Source organism: Crinia signifera, chromosome 4 (genome assembly GCF_055691185.1).
Source record: "Crinia signifera chromosome 4, ASM5569118v1, whole genome shotgun sequence".
Lineage (NCBI taxonomy): Eukaryota > Metazoa > Chordata > Amphibia > Anura > Myobatrachidae > Crinia > Crinia signifera.
Window position 1 is genome coordinate 340,910,026 of NC_139220.1, and position 21,761 is coordinate 340,931,786.

General features: G+C 57.4%; 1 protein-coding gene across 1 annotated transcript in view; it reads left to right on the top strand.

Annotated features, from left to right (window-relative positions):
* The window catches only part of NEURL4 (neuralized E3 ubiquitin protein ligase 4), a 155,103-nt gene that overhangs the window by 47,539 nt on the left and 85,803 nt on the right, over window positions 1-21,761 (top strand). The window contains exons 11-18 of the mRNA XM_083180707.1: window positions 4,849-5,011; window positions 5,162-5,357; window positions 6,000-6,076; window positions 11,943-12,021; window positions 12,188-12,363; window positions 19,576-19,704; window positions 20,628-20,773; window positions 21,358-21,573. Coding sequence (XP_083036833.1) covers window positions 4,849-5,011; window positions 5,162-5,357; window positions 6,000-6,076; window positions 11,943-12,021; window positions 12,188-12,363; window positions 19,576-19,704; window positions 20,628-20,773; window positions 21,358-21,573 — 1,182 coding nt within the window. The remainder of the gene's footprint in view (window positions 1-4,848; window positions 5,012-5,161; window positions 5,358-5,999; window positions 6,077-11,942; window positions 12,022-12,187; window positions 12,364-19,575; window positions 19,705-20,627; window positions 20,774-21,357; window positions 21,574-21,761) is intronic.

The following is a 21,761-nucleotide window of genomic DNA, read 5'->3' on the forward strand; positions in this document are numbered from 1 at the left end:
GTGCTGTGTGATAGGTATGGGTGGGATCGGTGTATACTACCCTATGTAATCCCCCCCTCTCTCTGTACATACCCTGATTGCCCCAGTGTAGGGGGTGACTCCTGTCTGTATACCCTCAGGGACATGGTGCAGTGTGGGTAATGCTGTGTGATGTATATAGACTAGTTACTGATGTTACATGTATAACCAGTGTGTGACCTGTAGGTGCTGTGTGATAGGTATGGGTGGGATCGGTGTATACTACCCTATGTAATCCCCCCTCTCTCTGTACATACCCTGATTGCCCCAGTGTAGGGGGGTGACTCCTGTCTGTATACCCTCAGGGACATGGTGCAGTGTGGGTAATGCTGTGTGATGTATATAGACTAGTTACTGATGTTACATGTATAACCAGTGTGTGACCTGTAGGTGCTGTGTGATAGGTATGGGTGGGATCGGTGTATACTACCCTATGTAATCCCCCCTCTCTCTGTACATACCCTGATTGCCCCAGTGTAGGGGGTGACTCCTGTCTGTATAACCTCAGGGACATGGTGCAGTGTGGGTAATGCTGTGTGATGTATATAGACTAGTTACTGATGTTACATGTATAACCAGTGTGTGACCTGTAGGTGCTGTGTGATAGGTATGGGTGGGATCCGTGTATACTACCCTATGTAATCCCCCCTCTCTGTACATACCCTGATTGCCCCAGTGTAGGGGGGTGACTCCTGTCTGTATACCCTCAGGGACATGGTGCAGTGTGGGTAATGCTGTGTGATGTATATAGACTAGTTACTGATGTTACATGTATAACCAGTGTGTGATCTGTAGGTGCTGTGTGATAGGTATGGGTGGGATCGGTGTATACTACCCTATGTAATCCCCCCTCTCTCTCTGTACATACCCTGATTGCCCCAGTGTAGGGGGTGACACCTGTCTGTATACCCTCAGGGACATGGTGCAGTGTGGGTAATGCTGTGTGATGTATATAGACTAGTTACTGATGTTACATGTATAACCAGTGTGTGACCTGTAGGTGCTGTGTGATAGGTATGGGTGGGATCGGTGTATACTACCCTATGTAATCCCCCCCTCTCTGTACATACCCTGATTGCCCCAGTGTAGGGGGTGACACCTGTCTGTATAACCTCAGGGACATGGTGCAGTGTGGGTAATGCTGTGTGATGTATATAGACTAGTTACTGATGTTACATGTATAACCAGTGTGTGACCTGCAGGTGCTGTGTGATAGGTATGGGTGGGATCGGTGTATACTACCCTATGTAATCCCCCCTCTCTCTGTACATACCCTGATTGCCCCAGTGTAGGGGGTGACTCCTGTCTGTATACCCTCAGGGACATGGTGCACTGTGGGTAATGCTGTGTGATGTATATAGACTAGTTACTGATGTTACATGTATAACCAGTGTGTGACCTGTAGGTGCTGTGTGATAGGTGAGGGTGCGATCGGTGTATACTACCCTATGTAATCCTCCTCTCTCTGTACATACCCTGATTACCCCAGTGTAGGGGGGTGACTCCTGTCTGTATAACCTCAGGGACATGGTGCAGTGTGGGTAATGCTGTGTGATGTATATAGACTAGTTACTGATGTTACATGTATAACCAGTGTGTGACCTGTAGGTGCTGTGTGATAGGTATGGGTGGGATCGGTGTATACTACCCTATGTAATCCCCCCCTCTCTGTACATACCCTGATTGCCCCAGTGTAGGGGGTGACTCCTGTCTGTATAACCTCAGGGACATGGTGCAGTGTGGGTAATGCTGTGTGATGTATATAGACTAGTTACTGATGTTACATGTATAACCAGTGTGTGACCTGTAGGTGCTGTGTGATAGGTATGGGTGGGATCGGTGTTTACTACCCTATGTAATCCCCCCTCTCTCTGTACATACCCTGATTGCCCCAGTGTAGGGGGGTGACTCCTGTCTGTATAACCTCAGGGACATGGTGCAGTGTGGGTAATGCTGTGTGATGTATATAGACTAGTTACTGATGTTACATGTATAACCAGTGTGTGACCTGTAGGTGCTGTGTGATAGGTATGGGTGGGATCGGTGTATACTACCCTATGTAATCCCCCTCTCTCTGTATATACCCTGATTGCCCCAGTGTAGGGGGTGACTCCTGTCTGTATACCCTCAGGGACATGGTGCAGTGTGGGTAATGCTGTGTGATGTATATAGACTAGTTACTGATGTTACATGTATAACCAGTGTGTGACCTGTAGGTGCTGTGTGATAGGTATGGGTGGGATCGGTATATACTACCCTATGTAATCCCCCCCTCTCTCTGTACATACCCTGATTGCCCCAGTGTAGGGGGTGACACCTGTCTGTATAACCTCAGGGACATGGTGCAGTGTGGGTAATGCTGTGTGATGTATATAGACTAGTTACTGATGTTACATGTATAACCAGTGTGTGACCTGTAGGTGCTGTGTGATAGGTATGGGTGGGATCGGTGTATACTACCCTATGTAATCCCTCCTCTCTCTGTATATACCCTGATTGCCCCAGTGTAGGGGGGTGACTCCTGTCTGTATACCCTCAGGGACATGGTGCAGTGTGGGTAATGCTGTGTGATGTATATAGACTAGTTACTGATGTTACATGTATAACCAGTGTGTGACCTGTAGGTGCTGTGTGATAGGTACGGGTGGGATCGGAGTGTTCTACCCTATGTAATCCCCCCTCTCTGTACATACCCTGATTGCCCCAGTGTAGGGGGGTGACTCCTGTCTGTATACCCTCAGGGACATGGTGCAGTGTGGGTAATGCTGTGTGATGTATATAGAGTAGTTACTGATGTTACATGTATATCCAGTGTGTGACCTGTAGGTGCTGTGTGATAGGTATGGGTGGGATCGGTGTATACTACCCTATGTAATCCCCCTCTCTCTGTACATACCCTGATTGCCCCAGTGTAGGGGGTGACACCTGTCTGTATACCCTCAGGGACATGGTGCAGTGTGGGTAATGCTGTGTGATGTATATAGACTAGTTACTGATGTTACATGTGTAACCAGTGTGTGACCTGTAGGTGCTGTGTGATAGGTATGGGTGGGATCGGTGTATACTACCCTATGTAATCCCCCCTCTCTCTGTACATACCCTGATTGCCCCAGTGTAGGGGGGTGACTCCTGTCTGTATACCCTCAGGGACATGGTGCAGTGTGGGTAATGCTGTGTGATGTATATAGACTAGTTACTGATGTTACATGTGTAACCAGTGTGTGACCTGTAGGTGCTGTGTGATAGGTATGGGTGGGATCGGTGTATACTACCCTATGTAATCCCCCCTCTCTCTGTACATACCCTGATTGCCCCAGTGTAGGGGGGTGACTCCTGTCTGTATAACCTCAGGGACATGGTGCAGTGTGGGTAATGCTGTGTGATGTATATAGACTAGTTACTGATGTTACATGTATAACCAGTGTGTGACCTGTAGGTGCTGTGTGATAGGTATGGGTGGGATCGGTGTATACTACCCTATGTAATCCCCCCCTCTCTCTGTACATACCCTGATTGCCCCAGTGTAGGGGGGTGACTCCTGTCTGTATACCCTCAGGGACATGGTGCAGTGTGGGTAATGCTGTGTGATGTATATAGACTAGTTACTGATGTTACATGTATAACCAGTGTGTGATCTGTAGGTGCTGTGTGATAGGTATGGGTGGGATCGGTGTATACTACCCTATGTAATCCCCCCTCTCTCTCTGTACATACCCTGATTGCCCCAGTGTAGGGGGGTGACACCTGTCTGTATACCCTCAGGGACATGGTGCAGTGTGGGTAATGCTGTGTGATGTATATAGACTAGTTACTGATGTTACATGTATAACCAGTGTGTGACCTGTAGGTGCTGTGTGATAGGTATGGGTGGGATCGGTGTATACTACCCTATGTAATCCCCCTCTCTCTGTACATACCCTGATTGCCCCAGTGTAGGGGGGTGACTCCTGTCTGTATACCCTCAGGGACATGGTGCAGTGTGGGTAATGCTGTGTGATGTATATAGACTAGTTACTGATGTTACATGTATAACCAGTGTGTGACCTGTAGGTGCTGTGTGATAGGTATGGGTGGGATCGGTGTATACTACCCTATGTAATCCCCCCCTCTCTGTACATACCCTGATTGCCCCAGTGTAGGGGGTGACACCTGTCTGTATAACCTCAGGGACATGGTGCAGTGTGGGTAATGCTGTGTGATGTATATAGACTAGTTACTGATGTTACATGTATAACCAGTGTGTGACCTGTAGGTGCTGTGTGATAGGTATGGGTGGGATCGGTGTATACTACCCTATGTAATCCCCCCTCTCTCTCTGTACATACCCTGATTGCCCCAGTGTAGGGGGGTGACACCTGTCTGTATACCCTCAGGGACATGGTGCAGTGTGGGTCATGCTGTGTGATGTATATAGACTAGTTACTGATGTTACATGTATAACCAGTGTGTGACCTGTAGGTGCTGTGTGATAGGTATGGGTGGGATCGGTGTATACTACCCTATGTAATCCCCCTCTCTGTACATACCCTGATTGCCCCAGTGTAGGGGGTGACTCCTGTCTGTATACCCTCAGGGACATGGTGCAGTGTGGGTAATGCTGTGTGATGTATATAGACTAGTTACTGATGTTACATGTATAACCAGTGTGTGACCTGTAGGTGCTGTGTGATAGGTACGGGTGGGATCGGAGTATTCTACCCTATGTAATCCCCCCCCCTATCTGTAGATGCCCGGATTCGGGTTTATATCGTCCTTCGTGCTTCTGTGCGTAGTGTCTGGCTAAATGAGTCGGTTTTGTGTGTTGTCCTCTTATTCCTTGCTCTTTTCCAGGCAGGTGACACTGTTGGGGTCGTGCGTCGGGAGGACGGGACCCTAAACTTCTTTGTAAATGGAGTGGCTCAAGGCATTGCTGCGTGGAATGTACCCCCCAATGTTTTTGCAGTGGTAGATCTGTATGGCCAGGCAGCACAGGCGACCATACTTGATGAAGCTGGTAAGTGCCTCTCGGCAGCGTGTGCTCTCTTCTCGCCCCCCCCCCCCTTGTTGGCTCCTCTCCGCCTCCCTTCCCCTCTCTCACGCCGCGTGTAATGTAATTCCCTACCCCTGTATGTACATGTGATCACACCTATGTCTCCTGTTGCAGACACCCTGCCGCTACCTGGGGATGACGAGGAAGCGCTGGCTCTCACTCCTGGAACCCCATGTGCACAACAGTCTCTGTCTGACTTGCGGTTCCACCACCTGCACGGCAGTAACGCCCTGATAACCAATGGGGGCCGCACCGCTCTTAGGAACAATTCCCGCAGTGAATTTAATGACGCCATCGTTATGTCTAACCGGTGAGTGTGTGCTAATGTCATGCCGCTGAGTGTCCGCGTGTGAATCACTCTGTCTCTGGGGGTAATTCAGACCTGATGACACAGCCTCAAGCTGTAGTACACATGTGCCAGGCCGCCTTGCTACTATTATTTGCTTGCAAGTGTTACAGGTGGGTAAAGTTTGACGAGACCCAGATGGGTGGATACCCAGAAAAGTACTTCAACAAATGATTTAAATATTTAGTATAGGGACCTGGGTGCAGGGGGGGGGTATAGCAGCTCTGCAATACAGCAGTCCCCTCAGCAAAGTCGGGAGCCCCGCCCTCTGCGTCCTGCAGTCAGTGCTTCTTCCAGGCATGAGGCTGCAGAACCTCTCCTGACAATGTATACATAGATTATATAGATTATAGAGTATTGTCCAGGATTAAGCAGCAAGGACGAAAAACACTTCACTGGTTTGGTCATTTAGCGAAGTCCATGATCATCTCTTCTCTGTGAAAAACCTATTTAACATCGGTTTGTGTCTCTGAATAAAGAGAAGAAAACCGCACATTGTACGCCGTCATTTCATGGGGTGCTGTTCTCACAATCCTGCCTCTCTGTCTATGTCGGCCTCCACCCCATCTCTCCTCTCTCATGTTGCTGCGTCTCCCTTCTCTCCAGGGCCCTGAAAGATGGGGAGCTCTTTGAAATAGTTATACAGAAGATGGTGGATCGCTGGTCGGGGTCTATAGAAGCTGGTGAGGACTGGTCCCATAGTGACCTCTGTGGGTTCAGTGGGGACCTCTGCATGAGGGACAGGCCACTAATTGGTCTTGGTATGGACGGATTTACCATATCGTACACCGTATGTACAATGATCTCCTCCTCCATCTTATCCTCTCATTGTTCTGTCTCTCTTCCACTCTACTTCCATCCTGCCCCCCTTAGCCCTATACCCCCCCCCCCCCCCCCCGGGGTTCCTATACTGAAACGTCCCTATACTCCCCCTCCCCCCGGGTCCCTATACTGAAACGGCCCTATACTCCCCCTCCCCCCGGGTCCCTATACTGAAACATCCCTATACTCCCCCCGGGTCCCTATACTGAAACATCCCTATACTCCCCCTCCCCCGGGTCCCTATACTGAAACGTCCCTATACTCCCCCTCCCCCCGGGTCCCTATACTGAAACGGCCCTATACTCCCCCTCCCCCCGGGTCCCTATACTGAAACGTCCCTATACTCCCCCTTCCTCCATGGTCCCTATACTGAAACGGCCCTATACTCCCCCTCCCCCCGGGTCCCTATACTGAAACGTCCCTATACTCCCCCCGGGTCCCTATACTGAAACATCCCTATACTCCCCCTCCCCCGGGTCCCTATACTGAAACCTCCCTATACTCCCCCCGGGTCCCTATACTGAAACGTCCCTATACTCCCTCCGGGTCCCTATACTGAAACATCCCTATACTCCCCCCTCCCCTGGGTCCCTATACTGAAACGTCCCTATACTCCCCCTCCCCTGAGTCCCTATACTGAAACGTCCCTATACTCCCCCTCCCCTGGGTCCCTATACTGAAACGTCCCTATACTCCCCCCGGGTCCCTATACTGAAACGTCCCTATACTCCCCCTCCCCCAGGTCCCTATACTGAAACGTCCCTATACTCCCCCTCCCCCGGGTCCCTATCCTGAAACGTCCCTATACTCCCCCCAGGTTCCTATACTGAAACGTCCCTATACTCCACCTCCCCCCTGGGTCCCTATACTGAAACGTCCCTATACTGAAACGTCCCTATACTGAAGCGTCCCTATACTGAAACGTCCCTATACTGAAGCGTCCCTATACTCCCCCTCCCCCCAGGTCCCTATACTGAAACATCCCTATACTCCCCCCGGGTCTCTATACTGAAACATCCCTATACTCCCCCCGGGTCCCTATACTGAAACATCCCTATACTCCCCCCGGGTCCCTATACTGAAACATCCCTATACTCCCCCCGGGTCCCTATACTGAAACATCCCTATACTCCCCCCGGGTCCCTATACTGAAACATCCCTATACTCCCCCCTCCCCCGGGTCCTTATACTGAAAAGTCCCTATACTCCCCCCAGGTTCCTATACTGAAACATCCCTATACTCCCCCCGGGTTCCTATACTGAAATATCCCTAAACTCCCCCCCCTTCTGGGTTCCTATACTGAAACATCCCTATACTCCCCTTTCCCCCCAGGTCCCTATACTGAAACGTCCCTATACTGAAACGCTCCTATACTCCCCCCCAGGTTCCTATACTGAAACGTCCCTATACTCCACCTCCCCCCTGGGTCCCTATACTGAAACGTCCCTATACTGAAGCGTCCCTATACTCCCCCTCCCCCCAGGTCCCTATACTGAAACATCCCTATACTCCCCCCGGGTCCCTATACTGAAACATCCCTATACTCCCCCCGAGTCCCTATACTGAAACATCCCTATACTCCCCCCGGGTCCCTATACTGAAACATCCCTATACTCCCCCGGGTCCCTATACTGAAACATCCCTATACTCCCCCCGGGTCCCTATACTGAAACATCCCTATACTCCACCCGGGTCCCTATACTGAAACATCCCTATACTCCCCCTGGTCCCTATACTGAAACATCCCTATACTCCCCCCTCCCCCGGGTCCCTATACTGAAGCGTCCCTATACTCCCCCCTCCCCCCAGGTCCCTATACTGAAGCGTCCCTATACTCCCCCCTTCCCCCAGGTCCCTATACTGAAACGCCCCTGTACTCCCCCCTCCCCCCAGGTCCCTATACTGAAACGCCCCTGTACTCCCCCCTCCCCCCAGGTCCCTATACTGAAGCGCCCCTATACCCCCCCCAGGTCCCTATACTGAAGCGCCCCTATACTCCCCCCTCCCCCCAGGTCCCTATACTGAAGCGTCCCTATACTCCCTTCTCCCCCCAGGTCCCTATACTGAAGCGCCCCTATACCCCCCCAGGTCCCTATACTGAAGCGCCCCTATACTCCCCCCTCCCCCCAGGTCCCTATACTGAAGCGTCCCTATACTCCCTTCTCCCCCCAGGTCCCTATACTGAAACGTCGCTATACTTAAACGTCCCTATACTCCCCCTCCCCCCGGGTTCCTATACTGAAACACTCCTATACTCCCCCCAGGTTCCTATACTGAAACATCCCTATACTCCCCCCGGGTCCCTATACTGAAACGTCCCTATACTCCCCCCGGGTCCCTATACTGAAACATCCCTATACTCCCCCCTCCCCCCCAGGTCCCTATACTGAAACATCCCTATACTCACCCCAGGTTCCTATACTGAAACATCCCTATACTCCCCCCAGGTCCCTATACTGAAACGTCCCTATACTCCCCCCCTCCCCCCGGGTTCCTATATTGAAACGTCGCTATACTCCCCCCTCCCCCCGGGTTCCTATACTGAAACGTTGCAATACTCCCCCCTCCCCCCCCCCCCTCGGTTCCTATACTGAAACGTCCCTATACTCCCCCTCCCCCAGGTTCCTATACTGAAACCTCCCTATACTCCCCCCTCCCCCCGGGTTCCAATACTGAAACGTCCCTGTACTCCCCCTCCCCCCCCAGGTCCCTATACTGAAACGTCCCTATACTGAAACGCTCCTATACTCCCCCAGGTCCCTATACTGAAACGTCCCTATACTCCCCCCCCCCCCCCAGGTCCCTATACTGAAACGCTCCTATACTCCCCCCAGGTTCCTATACTGAAACATCCCTATACTCCCCCCAGGTTCCTATACTGAAACGTCCCTATACTCCCCCCCGGGTCCCTATACTGAAACGTCCCTATACTCCCCCTCCCCCCGGGTCCCTATACTGAAACGTTCCTATACTCCCTCCGGGTCCCTATACTGAAGCGTCCCTATACTCCCCCCTCCCCCCAGGTCCCTATACTGAAGCGTCCCTATACTTCCCCCAGGTCCCTATACTGAAGCGTCCCTATACTCCCCCCTCCCCCCAGGTCCCTATACTGAAGCGTCCCTATACTTCCCCCAGGTCCCTATACTGAAACGCCCCTGTACTCCCCCCTCCCCCCGGGTTCCTATACTGAAACGTTACTATACTCCCTCCTCCCCCCGGGTCCCTATACTGAAACGTCCCTATACTCCCCCTCCCCCAGGTCCCTATACTGAAACGTTACTATACTCCCTCCTCCCCCCGGGTCCCTATACTGTAACGTCCCTATACTCCCCCTCCCCCCAGGTCCCTATACTGAAACGTCCCTATACTCCCCCCGAGTCCCTATACCGAAACATCCCTATACTCCCCCTGGGTCCCTATACGGAAACATCCCTATACTCCCCCCATGTTCCTATACTGAAACGTTCCTATACTCCCCTCCCCCCAGGTCCCTGTACTGAAACATCCCTATACTCCCCCCTCCCCCAGGTTCCTATACTGAAACGTCCCTATACTCCCCCCTCCCCCCGGGTCCCTATACTGAAACATCCCTATACTCCCCCCAGGTCCCTGTACTGAAACATCCCTATACTCCCCCCTCCCCCAGGTTCCTATACTGAAACGTCCCTATACTCCCCATCCCCCCGGGTCCCTATCCTGAACCATCTCTATACTCCCCCTCCCCCCGGGTTCCTATACTGAAACGTCCCTGTACTCCCCCCCCCCCCCCCCCCCCCCCGGGTCCCTATACTGAAACTTCCCTATACTCCCCCTCCCCCTTGGTCCCTATACTGAACCATCCCTATACTCCCCCTCCCCCCGGGTCCCTATACTTAAACGTCCCTATACTCCCCCTCCCCCAGGTTCCTATACTGAAGCGTCCCTATACTCCCCCTCCCCCAGGTCCTTATACTGAAACATCCCTATACTCCCCCCGGGTCCCTATACTGAAACGTCCCTATACTGAAACGTCCCTATACTTCCCCCGGGTCCCTATACTGAAACGTCCCTATACTCCCCCCGGGTCCCTATACTGAAACGTCCCTATACTCCCCCTCCCCCCGGGTTCCTATACTGAACCGTCCCTATACTCCCCCTCCCCCCGGGTTCCTATACTGAACCGTCCCTATACTCCCCCTTCCCCGGGTCCCTATACTGAAACGTCCCTATACTCCCCCCGGGTCCCTATACTGAAACATCCCTATACTTCCCCCGGGTCCCTATACTGAAACGTCCCTATACTTCCCCCGGGTCCCTATACTGAAACGTCCCTATACTCCCCCCGGGTCCCTATACTGAAACGTCCCTATACTCCCCCTCCCCCCGGGTTCCTATACTGAACCGTCCCTATACTCCCCCCTCCCCCCGGGTTCCAATACTGAAACGTCCCTATACTCCCCCTCCCCCGGGTCCCTATACTGAAACGTCCCTATACTCCCCCCGGGTCCCTATACTGAAACGTCCCTATACTCCCCCCGGGTCCCTATACTGAAACGTCCCTATACTTCCCTTCCCCCCCCCCCCGGGTCCCTATACTGAAACGTCCCTATACTCCCCCCTCCCCCAGGTTTCTATACTGAAACGTCCCTATACTCCCCCCTCCACCCGGGTCCCTATACTGAACCATCTCTATACTCCCCCTCCCCCCGGGTTCCTATACTGAAACGTCCCTGTACTCCCCCCAACCCCCCCCCCCCCCCCCCCCCCCCCGGGTCCCTATCCTGAACCATCTCTATACTCCCCCCCGGGTCCCTATACTGAAACATCCCTATACTCCCCCCTCCCCCCGGGTCCCTATACTGAAACATCCCTATACTCCCCCCGGGTCCCTATACTGAAACATCCCTATACTCCCCCCCGGGTCCCTATACTGAAACATCCCTATACTCCCCATCCCCCCGGGTCCCTATCCTGAACCATCTCTATACTCCCCCCCGGGTCCCTATACTGAAACATCCCTATACTCCCCCCGGGTCCCTATACTGAAACATCCCTATACTCCCCCCCGGGTCCCTATACTGAAACATCCCTATACTCCCCATCCCCCCGGGTCCCTATCCTGAACCATCTCTATACTCCCCCTCCCCCCGGGTTCCTATACTGAAACGTCCCTGTACTCCCCCCAAACCCCCCCCCCGGGTCCCTATACTGAAACATCCCTATACTTCCCTTCCCCCCCCGGGTCCCTATACTGAAACTTCCCTATACTCCCCCTCCCCCCCGGGTCCCTATACTGAAACATCCCTATACTTCCCTTCCCCCCCCGGGTCCCTATACTGAAACTTCCCTATACTCCCCCCCCCCCCCCCCCCGGGTCCCTATACTGAAACGTCCCTATACTCCCCCTCCCCCCCGGGTCCCTATACTGAAACATCCCTATACTGAAACGTCCCTATACTCCCCCCTCCCCCCCGGGTCCCTATACTGAAACATCCCTATACTCCCCCTCCCCCCAGGTCCCTGTACTCCCCCCCTCCCCCCAGGTTGCTATACTGAAACATCCCTACACCCACCCCTTGCAGCGGCACCTGCTTGCTCCCCTCACCCCCTTTCCCTTAGCCACCATTCCTGCTCAGGTCCCACCCACCACAGCTCCTGCCATTTGAGAGTGACCTATATTTAGGAGTTGGGAGGGGGGGGGTCCTCTCCCCCTTGTCTGCCATGACTGCACTGTTTGTAACCCCCAGTTGTCACTGCTATTCGTCCCGAGGATCTGGAGTTTCCCAACACAATGACGGACATTGATTATGATACGTGGATGCTGAGGTATGAGTCTCCCTACCAATGTGTCCTCATGGTGAGTTGTAGAGTGCGTGTAGCGTGTGCTGTGGGGTTGTGCGCTCTGTGACCCTAGGAAGGTGGTTACCCCTTCTCTCTGGTAGGGATGTTGTTGTATAGAGCCCCGGGTGTCTGATGCTGCCTCTCACCCTAGCGGAACAGCCATCATGCAGGACGGGAACACCCTCAGGAACAATTATGGCTGCGATCTGGACTCCTTGGGAGCTGGTTCTAGGATTGGGATGATGAGAACAGCGACAGGAGATCTGCATTATTATATTAATGGTGAAGACCAAGGTGTGGCCTGCACAGGGCTTCCACCTGGGAGAGGTGAGTGTGGCCTGCGCGTCGCTTCTGTCTGGGAGAGGTGAGTGTGGCCTGCGCGTCGCTTCTGTCTGGGAGAGGTGAGTGTGGCCTGCGCGGGCTTCCACCTGGGAGAGGTGAGTGTGAGTGTGGCCTGTGCGGGGCTTCCACCTGGGAGAGGTGAGTGTGGCCTGCGCGGGGCTTCTGTCTGGGAGAGGTGAGTGTGGCCTGCGCGGGGCTTCCACCTGGGAGAGGGTGAGTGTGGCCTGCGCGGGGCTTCCACCTGGGAGAGGTGAGTGTGGCCTGCGCGGGGCTTCTGTCTGGGAGAGGTGAGTGTGGCCTGTGCGGGGCTTCCACCTGGGAGAGGTGAGTGTGGCCTGCGCGGGGCTTCTGTCTGGGAGAGGTGAGTGTGGCCTGCACAGGGCTTCCACCTGGGAGAGGTGAGTGTGGCCTGCGCGGGGCTTCCACCTGGGAGAGGTGAGTGTGGCCTGCACAGGGCTTCTGTCCTGGGAGAGGTGAGTGTGGCCTGCGCGGGGCTTCCACCTGGGAGAGGTGAGTGTGGCCTGCACAGGGCTTCCACCTGGGAGAGGTGAGTGTGGCCTGCACGGGGCTTCCACCTGGGAGAGGTGAGTGTGAGTGTGGCCTGTGCGGGGCTTCCACCTGGGAGAGGTGAGTGTGGCCTGCGCGGGGCTTCTGTCTGGGAGAGGTGAGTGTGGCCTGCGCGGGGCTTCTGTCTGGGAGAGGTGAGTGTGGCCTGCGCAGGGCTTCTGTCTGGGAGAGGTGAGTGTGGCCTGCGCGGGGCTTCCACTTGGGAGAGGTGAGTGTGGCCTGCACAGGGCTTCCACCTGGGAGAGGTGAGTGTGGCCTGCACAGGGCTTCCACCTGGGAGAGGTGAGTGTGGCCTGCGCGGGCTTCCACCTGGGAGAGGTGAGTGTGGCCTGCGCGGGGCTTCTGTCTGGGAGAGGTGAGTGTGGCCTGCGCGGAGCTTCTGTCTGGGAGAGGTGAGTGTGAGTGTGGCCTGCGCGGGGCTTCTGTCTGGGAGAGGTGAGTGTGGCCTGCGCGGGGCTTCTGTCTGGGAGAGGTGAGTGTGGCCTGCGCGGGGCTTCCGTCTGGGAGAGGTGAGTGTGGCCTGCACAGGGCTTCCACCTGGGAGAGGTGAGTGTGGCCTGCACGGGGCTTCCACCTGGGAGAGGTGAGTGTGAGTGTGGCCTGTGCGGGGCTTCCACCTGGGAGAGGTGAGTGTGGCCTGCGCGGGGCTTCTGTCTGGGAGAGGTGAGTGTGGCCTGCGCGGGGCTTCTGTCTGGGAGAGGTGAGTGTGGCCTGCGCAGGGCTTCTGTCTGGGAGAGGTGAGTGTGGCCTGCGCGGGGCTTCCACCTGGGAGAGGTGAGTGTGGCCTGCACAGGGCTTCCACCTGGGAGAGGTGAGTGTGGCCTGCACAGGGCTTCCACCTGGGAGAGGTGAGTGTGGCCTGCGCGGGCTTCCACCTGGGAGAGGTGAGTGTGGCCTGCGCGGGGCTTCTGTCTGGGAGAGGTGAGTGTGGCCTGCGCGGAGCTTCTGTCTGGGAGAGGTGAGTGTGAGTGTGGCCTGCGCGGGGCTTCTGTCTGGGAGAGGTGAGTGTGGCCTGCGCGGGGCTTCTGTCTGGGAGAGGTGAGTGTGGCCTGCGCGGGCTTCCACCTGGGAGAGGTGAGTGTGGCCTGCGCGGGGCTTCTGTCTGGGAGAGGTGAGTGTGGCCTGCGCGGAGCTTCTGTCTGGGAGAGGTGAGTGTGAGTGTGGCCTGCGCGGGGCTTCTGTCTGGGAGAGGTGAGTGTGGCCTGCGCGGGGCTTCTGTCTGGGAGAGGTGAGTGTGGCCTGCGCAGGGCTTCTGTCTGGGAGAGGTGAGTGTGGCCTGCGCGGGGCTTCCACCTGGGAGAGGTGAGTGTGGCCTGCACAGGGCTTCCACCTGGGAGAGGTGAGTGTGGCCTGCACAGGGCTTCCACCTGGGAGAGGTGAGTGTGGCCTGCGCGGGCTTCCACCTGGGAGAGGTGAGTGTGGCCTGCGCGGGGCTTCTGTCTGGGAGAGGTGAGTGTGGCCTGCGCGGAGCTTCTGTCTGGGAGAGGTGAGTGTGAGTGTGGCCTGCGCGGGGCTTCTGTCTGGGAGAGGTGAGTGTGGCCTGCGCGGGGCTTCTGTCTGGGAGAGGTAAGTGAGTGTGGCCTGCGCGGGGCTTCCAGCTGGGAGAGGTGAGTTTGGCCTGCGCGGAGCTTCTGTCTGGGAGAGGTGAGTGTGAGTGTGGCCTGCGCGGCGCTTCTGTCTGGGAGAGGTGAATGTGAGTGTGGCCTGCGCGGGGCTTCTGTCTGGGAGAGGTAAGTGAGTGTGGCCTGCGCGGGGCTTCCACCTGGGAGAGGTGAGTGTGGCCTGCGTGGAGCTTCTGTCTGGGAGAGGTGAGTGTGGCCTGCGCGGGGCTTCTGTCTTGGAGAGGTGAGTGTGGCCTGCGCGGGGCTTCTGTCTGGGAGAGGTGAGTGTGGCCTGCGCGGGGCTTCTGTCTGGGAGAGGTGAGTGTGGCCTGCGCGGGGCTTCTGTCTGGGAGAGGTGAGTGTGGCCTGCGCGGGGCTTTTGTCTGGGAGAGGGGAGTGTGGCCTGCGCAGGGCTAGGGGATTGTGAGTGCGGCCTGCACAGGGCTTCTGCCTGGGAGAGGTAAGTGAGTGTGGCCTGCTCGGGGCTTCTGTCTGGGAGAGGTGAGTGTGGCCTGCGCGGGGCTTCTGTCTGGGAGAGGTGAGTGCGGCCTGCGCAGGGCTTCTGTCTGGGAGAGGTGAGTGTGAGTGCGGCCTGCACAGGGCTTCCGCCTGGGAGAGGTAAGTGAGTGTGGCCTGCGCGGGGCTTCTGTCTGGGAGAGGTGAGTGTGGCCTGCGCGGGGCTTCTGTCTGGGAGAGGTGAGTGTGGCCTGCGCGGGGCTTCTGTCTGGGAGAGGTGAGTGTGGCCTGCGCAGGGCTTCTGTCTGGGAGAGGGGATTGTGAGCGTTGAGGTGATTGTGAGCGTGCAAGGCTTCTATCTGGGAGAGGTGATTATGAGCGTGCAAGGCTTCTCTCTGGAGAGGTGATTGTGAGCGTGCAAGGCTTCTGTCTGGGAGAGGTGAGTGTGGCCTGTGCAGGGCTTCTGTCTGGGAGAGGTGATTGTGAGCGTGCAAGGCTTCTGTCTGGGAGAGGTGAGTGTGGCCTCGCGGGGCTTCTGTCTGGGAGAGGTGAGTGTGGCCTGCGCGGGGCTTCTGTCTGGGAGAGGTGAGTGTGGCCTGCGCGGGGCTTCTGTCTGGGAGAGGTGAGTGTGGCCTGCGCTGGGCTTCTGTCTGGGAGAGGTGAGTGTGAGCGTGGCCTGCGCGGGGCTTCTGTCTGGGAGAGGTGTGTGTGGCCTGCGCTGGGCTTCTGTCTGGGAGAGGTGAGTGTGGCCTGCGCTGGGCTTCTGTCTGGGAGAGGTGAGTGTGGCCTGCGTGGAGCTACTGTCTGGGAGAGGTGAGTGTGGCCTGCGCGGGGCTTTTGTCTGGGAGAGGTGAGTGTGGCCTGCGCGGGGCTTCTGTCTGGGAGAGGGGAGTGTGGCCTGCGCGGGGCTTTTGTCTGGGAGAGGGGAGTGTGGCCTGCGCAGGGCTAGGGGATTGTGAGTGCGGCCTGCACAGGGCTTCTGCCTGGGAGAGGTAAGTGAGTGTGGCCTGCTCGGGGCTTCTGTCTGGGAGAGGTGAGTGTGGCCTGCGCGGGGCTTCTGTCTGGGAGAGGTGAGTGCGGCCTGCGCAGGGCTTCTGTCTGGGAGAGATGAGTGTGAGTGCGGCCTGCACAGGGCTTCCGCCTGGGAGAGGTAAGTGAGTGTGGCCTGCGCGGGGCTTCTGTCTGGGAGAGGTGAGTGTGGCCTGCGCGGGGCTTCTGTCTGGGAGAGGTGAGTGTGGCCTGCGCGGGGCTTCTGTCTGGGAGAGGTGAGTGTGGCCTGCGCAGGGCTTCTGTCTGGGAGAGGGGATTGTGAGCGTTGAGGTGATTGTGAGCGTGCAAGGCTTCTATCTGGGAGAGGTGATTATGAGCGTGCAAGGCTTCTCTCTGGGAGAGGTGATTGTGAGCGTGCAAGGCTTCTGTCTGGGAGAGGTGAGTGTGGCCTGTGCAGGGCTTCTGTCTGGGAGAGGTGATTGTGAGCGTGCAAGGCTTCTGTCTGGGAGAGGTGAGTGTGGCCTCGCGGGGCTTCTGTCTGGGAGAGGTGAGTGTGGCCTGCGCGGGGCTTCTGTCTGGGAGAGGTGAGTGTGGCCTGCGCGGGGCTTCTGTCTGGGAGAGGTGAGTGTGGCCTGCGCTGGGCTTCTGTCTGGGAGAGGTGAGTGTGAGCGTGGCCTGCGCGGGGCTTCTGTCTGGGAGAGGTGTGTGTGGCCTGCGCTGGGCTTCTGTCTGGGAGAGGTGAGTGTGGCCTGCGTGGAGCTACTGTCTGGGAGAGGTGAGTGTGGCCTGCGCGAGGCTTCTGTCTGGGAGAGGTGAGTGTGGCCTGCGCGGGGCTTTTGTCTGGGAGAGGTGAGTGTGGCCTGCGCGGGGCTTCTGTCTGGGAGAGGGGAGTGTGGCCTGCGTAAGTGAGTGTGGCCTGCTCGGGCTTCTGTCTGGGAGAGGTGAGTGTGGCCTGCGCGGGGCTTCTGTCTGGGAGAGGTGAGTGTGGCCTGCGCAGGGCTTCTGTCTGGGAGAGGTGAGTGTGAGTGCGGCCTGCACAGGGCTACTGCCTGGGAGAGGTAAGTGAGTGTGGCCTGCGCGGGGCTTCTGTCTGGGAGAGGTGAGTGTGGCCTGCGCGGGGCTTCTGTCTGGGAGAGGTGAGTGTGGCCTGCGCAGGGCTTCTGTCTGGGAGAGGTGAGTGTGAGCGTGGCCTGCGCGGGGCTTCTGTCTGGGAGAGGTGTGTGTGGCCTGCGCAGGGCTTCTGTCTGGGAGAGGTGAGTGTGAGTGCGGCCTGCACAGGGCTACGCCTGGGAGAGGTAAGTGAGTGTGGCCTGCGCGGGGCTTCTGTCTGGGAGAGGTGAGTGTGAGTGCGGCCTGCACAGGGCTACCGCCTGGGAGAGGTAAGTGAGTGTGGCCTGCGCGGGGCTTCTGTCTGGGAGAGGTGAGTGTGGCCTGCGCGGCGGGGGCTTCTGTCTGGGAGAGGTGAGTGTGGCTTGCGCAGGGCTTCTGTCTGGGAGAGGGGATTGTGAGCGTTGAGGTGATTGTGAGCGTGCAAGGCTTCTATCTGGGAGAGGTGATTGTGAGCGTGCAAGGCTTCTCTCTGGGAGAGGTGATTGTGAGCGTGCAAGGCTTCTGTCTGGGAGAGGTGAGTGTGGCCTGTGCAGGGCTTCTGTCTGGGAGAGGTGATTGGCTTCTGTCTGGGAGAGGTGATTGTGAGCGTGCAAGGCTTCTGTCTGGGAGAGGTGAGTGTGGCCTCGCGGCGCTTCTGTCTGGGAGAGGTGAGTGTGGCCTGCGCGTGGCTTCTGTCTGGGAGAGGTGAGTGTGGCCTGCGCTGGGCTTCTGTCTGGGAGAGGTGAGTGTGAGCGTGGCCTGCGCGGGGCTTCTGTCTGGGAGAGGTGTGTGTGGCCCTTCGCTGGGCTTCTGTCTGGGAGAGGTGAGTGTGGCCTGCGCTGGGCTTCTGTCTGGGAGAGGTAAGTGTGGCCTGTGCTGGGCTTCTGTCTGGGAGAGGTGTGTGTGAGCGTGCAAGGCTTCTGTCTGGGAGAGGTGAGTGTGGCCTGCGCTGGGCTTCTGTCTGGGAGAGGTGATTGTGAACGTGCAAGGCTTCTGTCTGGGAGAGGTGATTGTGAGCGTGCAAGGCTTCTGTCTGGGAGAGGTGATTGTGAGCGTGCAAGGCTTCTGTCTGGAAGAGGTGAGTGTGGCCTGCGCGGGGCTTCTGTCTGGGAGAGGTGAGTGTGAGCGTGCAAGGCTTCTGTCTGGGAGAGGTGAGTGTGGCCTGCGCTGGGCTTCTGTCTGGAAGAGGTGAGTGTGGCCTGCGCTGGGCTTCCTGTCTGGGAAGAGGTGAGTGTGGCCTGCGCTGGGCTTCTGTCTGGGAGAGGTGAGTGTGAGCGTGCAGGGCTTCTGTCTGGGAGAGGTGTGTGTGAGCGTGCAAGGCTTCTGTCTGGAGAGGTGAGTGTGGCCTGCGCGGAGCTTCTGTCTGGGAGAGGTGAGTGTGAGCGTGCAGGGCTTCTTTCTGGGAGAGGTGTGTGTGAGCGTGCAAGGCTTCTGTCTGGGAGAGGTGAGTGTGGCCTGCGCGGAGCTTCTGTCTGGGAGAGGTGAGCGTGGCCTGCGCTGGGCTTCTGTCTGGGAGAGGTGAGTGTGAGCGTGGCCTGCGCGGGGCTTCTGTCTGGGAGAGGTGAGTGTGAGCGTGGCCTGCGCGGGGCTTCTGTCTGGGAGAGGTGAGTGTGGCCTGCGCTGGGCTTCTGTCTGGAAGAGGTGAGTGTGGCCTGCGCTGGGCTTCTGTCTGGGAGAGGTGAGTGTGGCCTGTGCTGGGGCTTCTGTCTGGGAGAGGTGAGTGTGAGCGTGCAGGGCTTCTGTCTGGGAGAGGTGTGTGTGAGCGTGCAAGGCTTCTGTCTGGGAGAGGTGAGTGTGGCCTGCGCGGAGCTTCTGTCTGGGAGAGGTGAGTGTGGCCTGCGCTGGGCTTCTGTCTGGGAGAGGTGAGTGTGGCCTGCGCTGGGCTTCTGTTTGGGAGAGGTGATTGTGAGCGTGCAGGGCTTCTGTCTGGGAGAGGTGATTGTGAACGTGCAAGGGCTTCTGTCTGGGAGAGGTGATTGTGAGCGTGCAAGGCTTCTGTCTGGGAGAGGTGATTGTGAGCGTGCAAGGCTTCTGTCTGGGAGAGGTGATTGTGAACGTGCAAGGCTTCTGGGTGAGGTGAGTGTTGCCTGCGCTGGGCTTCTGTCTGGGAGAGGTGAGTGTTGCCTGCGTGGGGCTTCTGTCTGGGAGAGGTGAGTGTGAACGTGCAAGGCTTCTGTCTGGGAGAGGTAAGTGTGAGCGTGCAAGGCTTCTGTCTGGGAGAGGTGAGTGTTGCCTGCGCTGGGCTTCTGTCTGGGAGAGGTGAGTGTGAGCGTGCAAGGCTTCTGGGTGAGGTGAGTGTTGCCTGCGCTGGGCTTCTGTCTGGGAGAGGTGAGTGTTGCCTGCGCTGGGCTTCTGTCTGGGAGAGGTGAGTGTTGCCTGCGCTGGGCTTCTGTCTGGGAGAGGTGATTGTGAGCGTGCAAGGCTTCTGTCTGGGAGAGGTGAGTGTGAGCGTGCAGGGATGTCCACCCTTCCTCACACTCTCGCTGTTCCCCAGATATCTATGCGGTGATAGACCTCTATGGACAGTGCGTTCAGGTCTCCCTGACTGGTGGCAGCGGTCTCATAGATAACAGTTTGTCTGTAAGTCACGTGACCGACAAATCCTTCCCATCCCCCTCACCAGGTGAGCTGTCATATTACATATGTGTGCGTGGCGCTGTTGGCTGCTCTGGTGCTGGGGGCGTGTGGGGCTGCTCTGTGCTGGGTGTTCGGTGGCGCTATGGGGTGAGTCGGGCTGCTCTGTGCTTGGGGTACGTGGGGCTGCTCTGTGCTGGTGGCACTGTGGGCTGCTTTGTGCTGGGGGCACGTGGGGCTGCTCTGTGCTGGGGGCACGTGGGGCTGCTCTGTGCTGGGGGCACGTGGGGCTGCTCTGTGCTGGATGCGCGTGTGGCTGCTCTGTGGGCTGCTCTGTGCTGGGGTCGCGTGGGGCTGCTCTGTGCTGGGATCGCGTGGGGCTGCTCTGTGCTGGGGTCGCGTGGGGCTGCTCTGTGCTGGGGTCGCGTGGGGCTGCTCTGTGCTGGGGTCGCGTGGGGCTGCTCTGTGCTGGGGTCGCGTGGGCTGCTCTGTGCTGGGGTCGCGTGGGGCTGCTCTGTGCTGGGTCGCGTGGGGCTGCTCTGTGCTGGGGTCGCGTGGGGCTGCTCTGTGCTGGGGTCGCGTGGGGCTGCTCTGTGCTGGGGTCGCGTGGGGCTGCTCTGTGCTGGGGTCGCGTGGGGCTGCTCTGTGCTGGGGTCGCGTGGGGCTGCTCTGTGCTGGGGTCGCGTGGGGCTGCTCTGTGCTGGGGTCGCGTGGGGCTGCTCTGTGCTGGGGTCGCGTGGGGCTGCTCTGTGCTGGGGTCGCGTGGGGCTGCTCTGTGCTGGGGTCGCGTGGGGAACGTGAGGCTGCTGTGGGCTGCTCTGTGCCGGGGGTACGTGGTGCTGCTCTGTGCTGGGGGCATGTGGTGCTGTGGGCTGCACTGCGTGTATGTGCATTGTATTTTGCTGCTTTTAATCTGTTTCCATGTAGTTATTTACTCTTACCCCCCCCCCCCTTTCCCATTGCCCCTCCCAGTCCCCAGCGTCACCCACAGGTTCCATTCGGTGTGCGGTAAGAACGTGTCTGTCCTGTGTGATGGGACCCGCGCAGAGCGGAGCGCTGGCTACGCAGATGGCATCGTGTTCAGCAGCAGCGAGCTCCTTGTGAATGAGATCTTTGAGGTGAGTTCTGTGTCCAGCGGGTTCCACCTTCTCCTGCTGCAGGCAGGCGACACCTACCGTACCCCGGTACCGTACCCCGGTCTGATGCATATGTATGACCATACAGCCGCCCAGGATCCTGCGGTCAGTGACATTGGGAGACTGTACCCAGGGGTTCTGGGTCCTGGTGTCTTATCCCACCTGCAGCGCAGCATGTGTTATACCATGTGCTTTGCGATCAGCTCTGACTATCCCGAGGGCGATTACCTGCGGATGATGGCTGGGTGCTCAGCTCTCCAATAGCTTCAGCACTTTCCTGATGTCTATTGTTGTTGTCCAAGCTGCAAAGTCTTCCCTCCAGGTGTTTTCTGAGCGTACTGTCCCCTGGGGGAAGCCTTCTAAACCCCGTGCTCCGTTTCCCCCCATTGGATGACAGATACACTGGTGCCTGAATCGGTTCTTGGTGACGCACTGGGGCCAGCCTTGGCTTGTACTGCAGGCCATGCAGAAGCAAATCCTCTGATATTTATGAAGTGCTAGCACCCACGGCCAGTCTGCAACCCCATGAGCCATTGTCTCCCAAGTAACATGTCCGTTCTACACAGGTGAGCGTGGAGAGACTGGACCCCCGCTGGTCAGGATCCTGTCACATTGGAGTCACTTCAATCCCTCCTCATGATGCCCCATTCCTGGGGGGTGGTCTCCCAGCGAGGGCGCTGGATCTCCGTACTCGTGTTACGTGGCTAGTCTCCGGGTCTGAGGTCATAAGGAATGGACAACGCCTCCGAGAGAACTACTGCAGCAGCTTAGAGCGAGCCAGGGTAAGTCCTGGGTCCTACTGGATCCTTGTGAGAATAGGGTATGTGGGGGGGCGGAGGGAGCATTATATGGGGGTGGGTGCAGGGGGAGGCATAGGGAGCCTTATATGTGGGGGGGAGCAGTATATGGGGGTGGGTGCAGGGGGAGGCATATGGACCCTTAATATGTGGGGGGGCGGAGGGAGCATTAT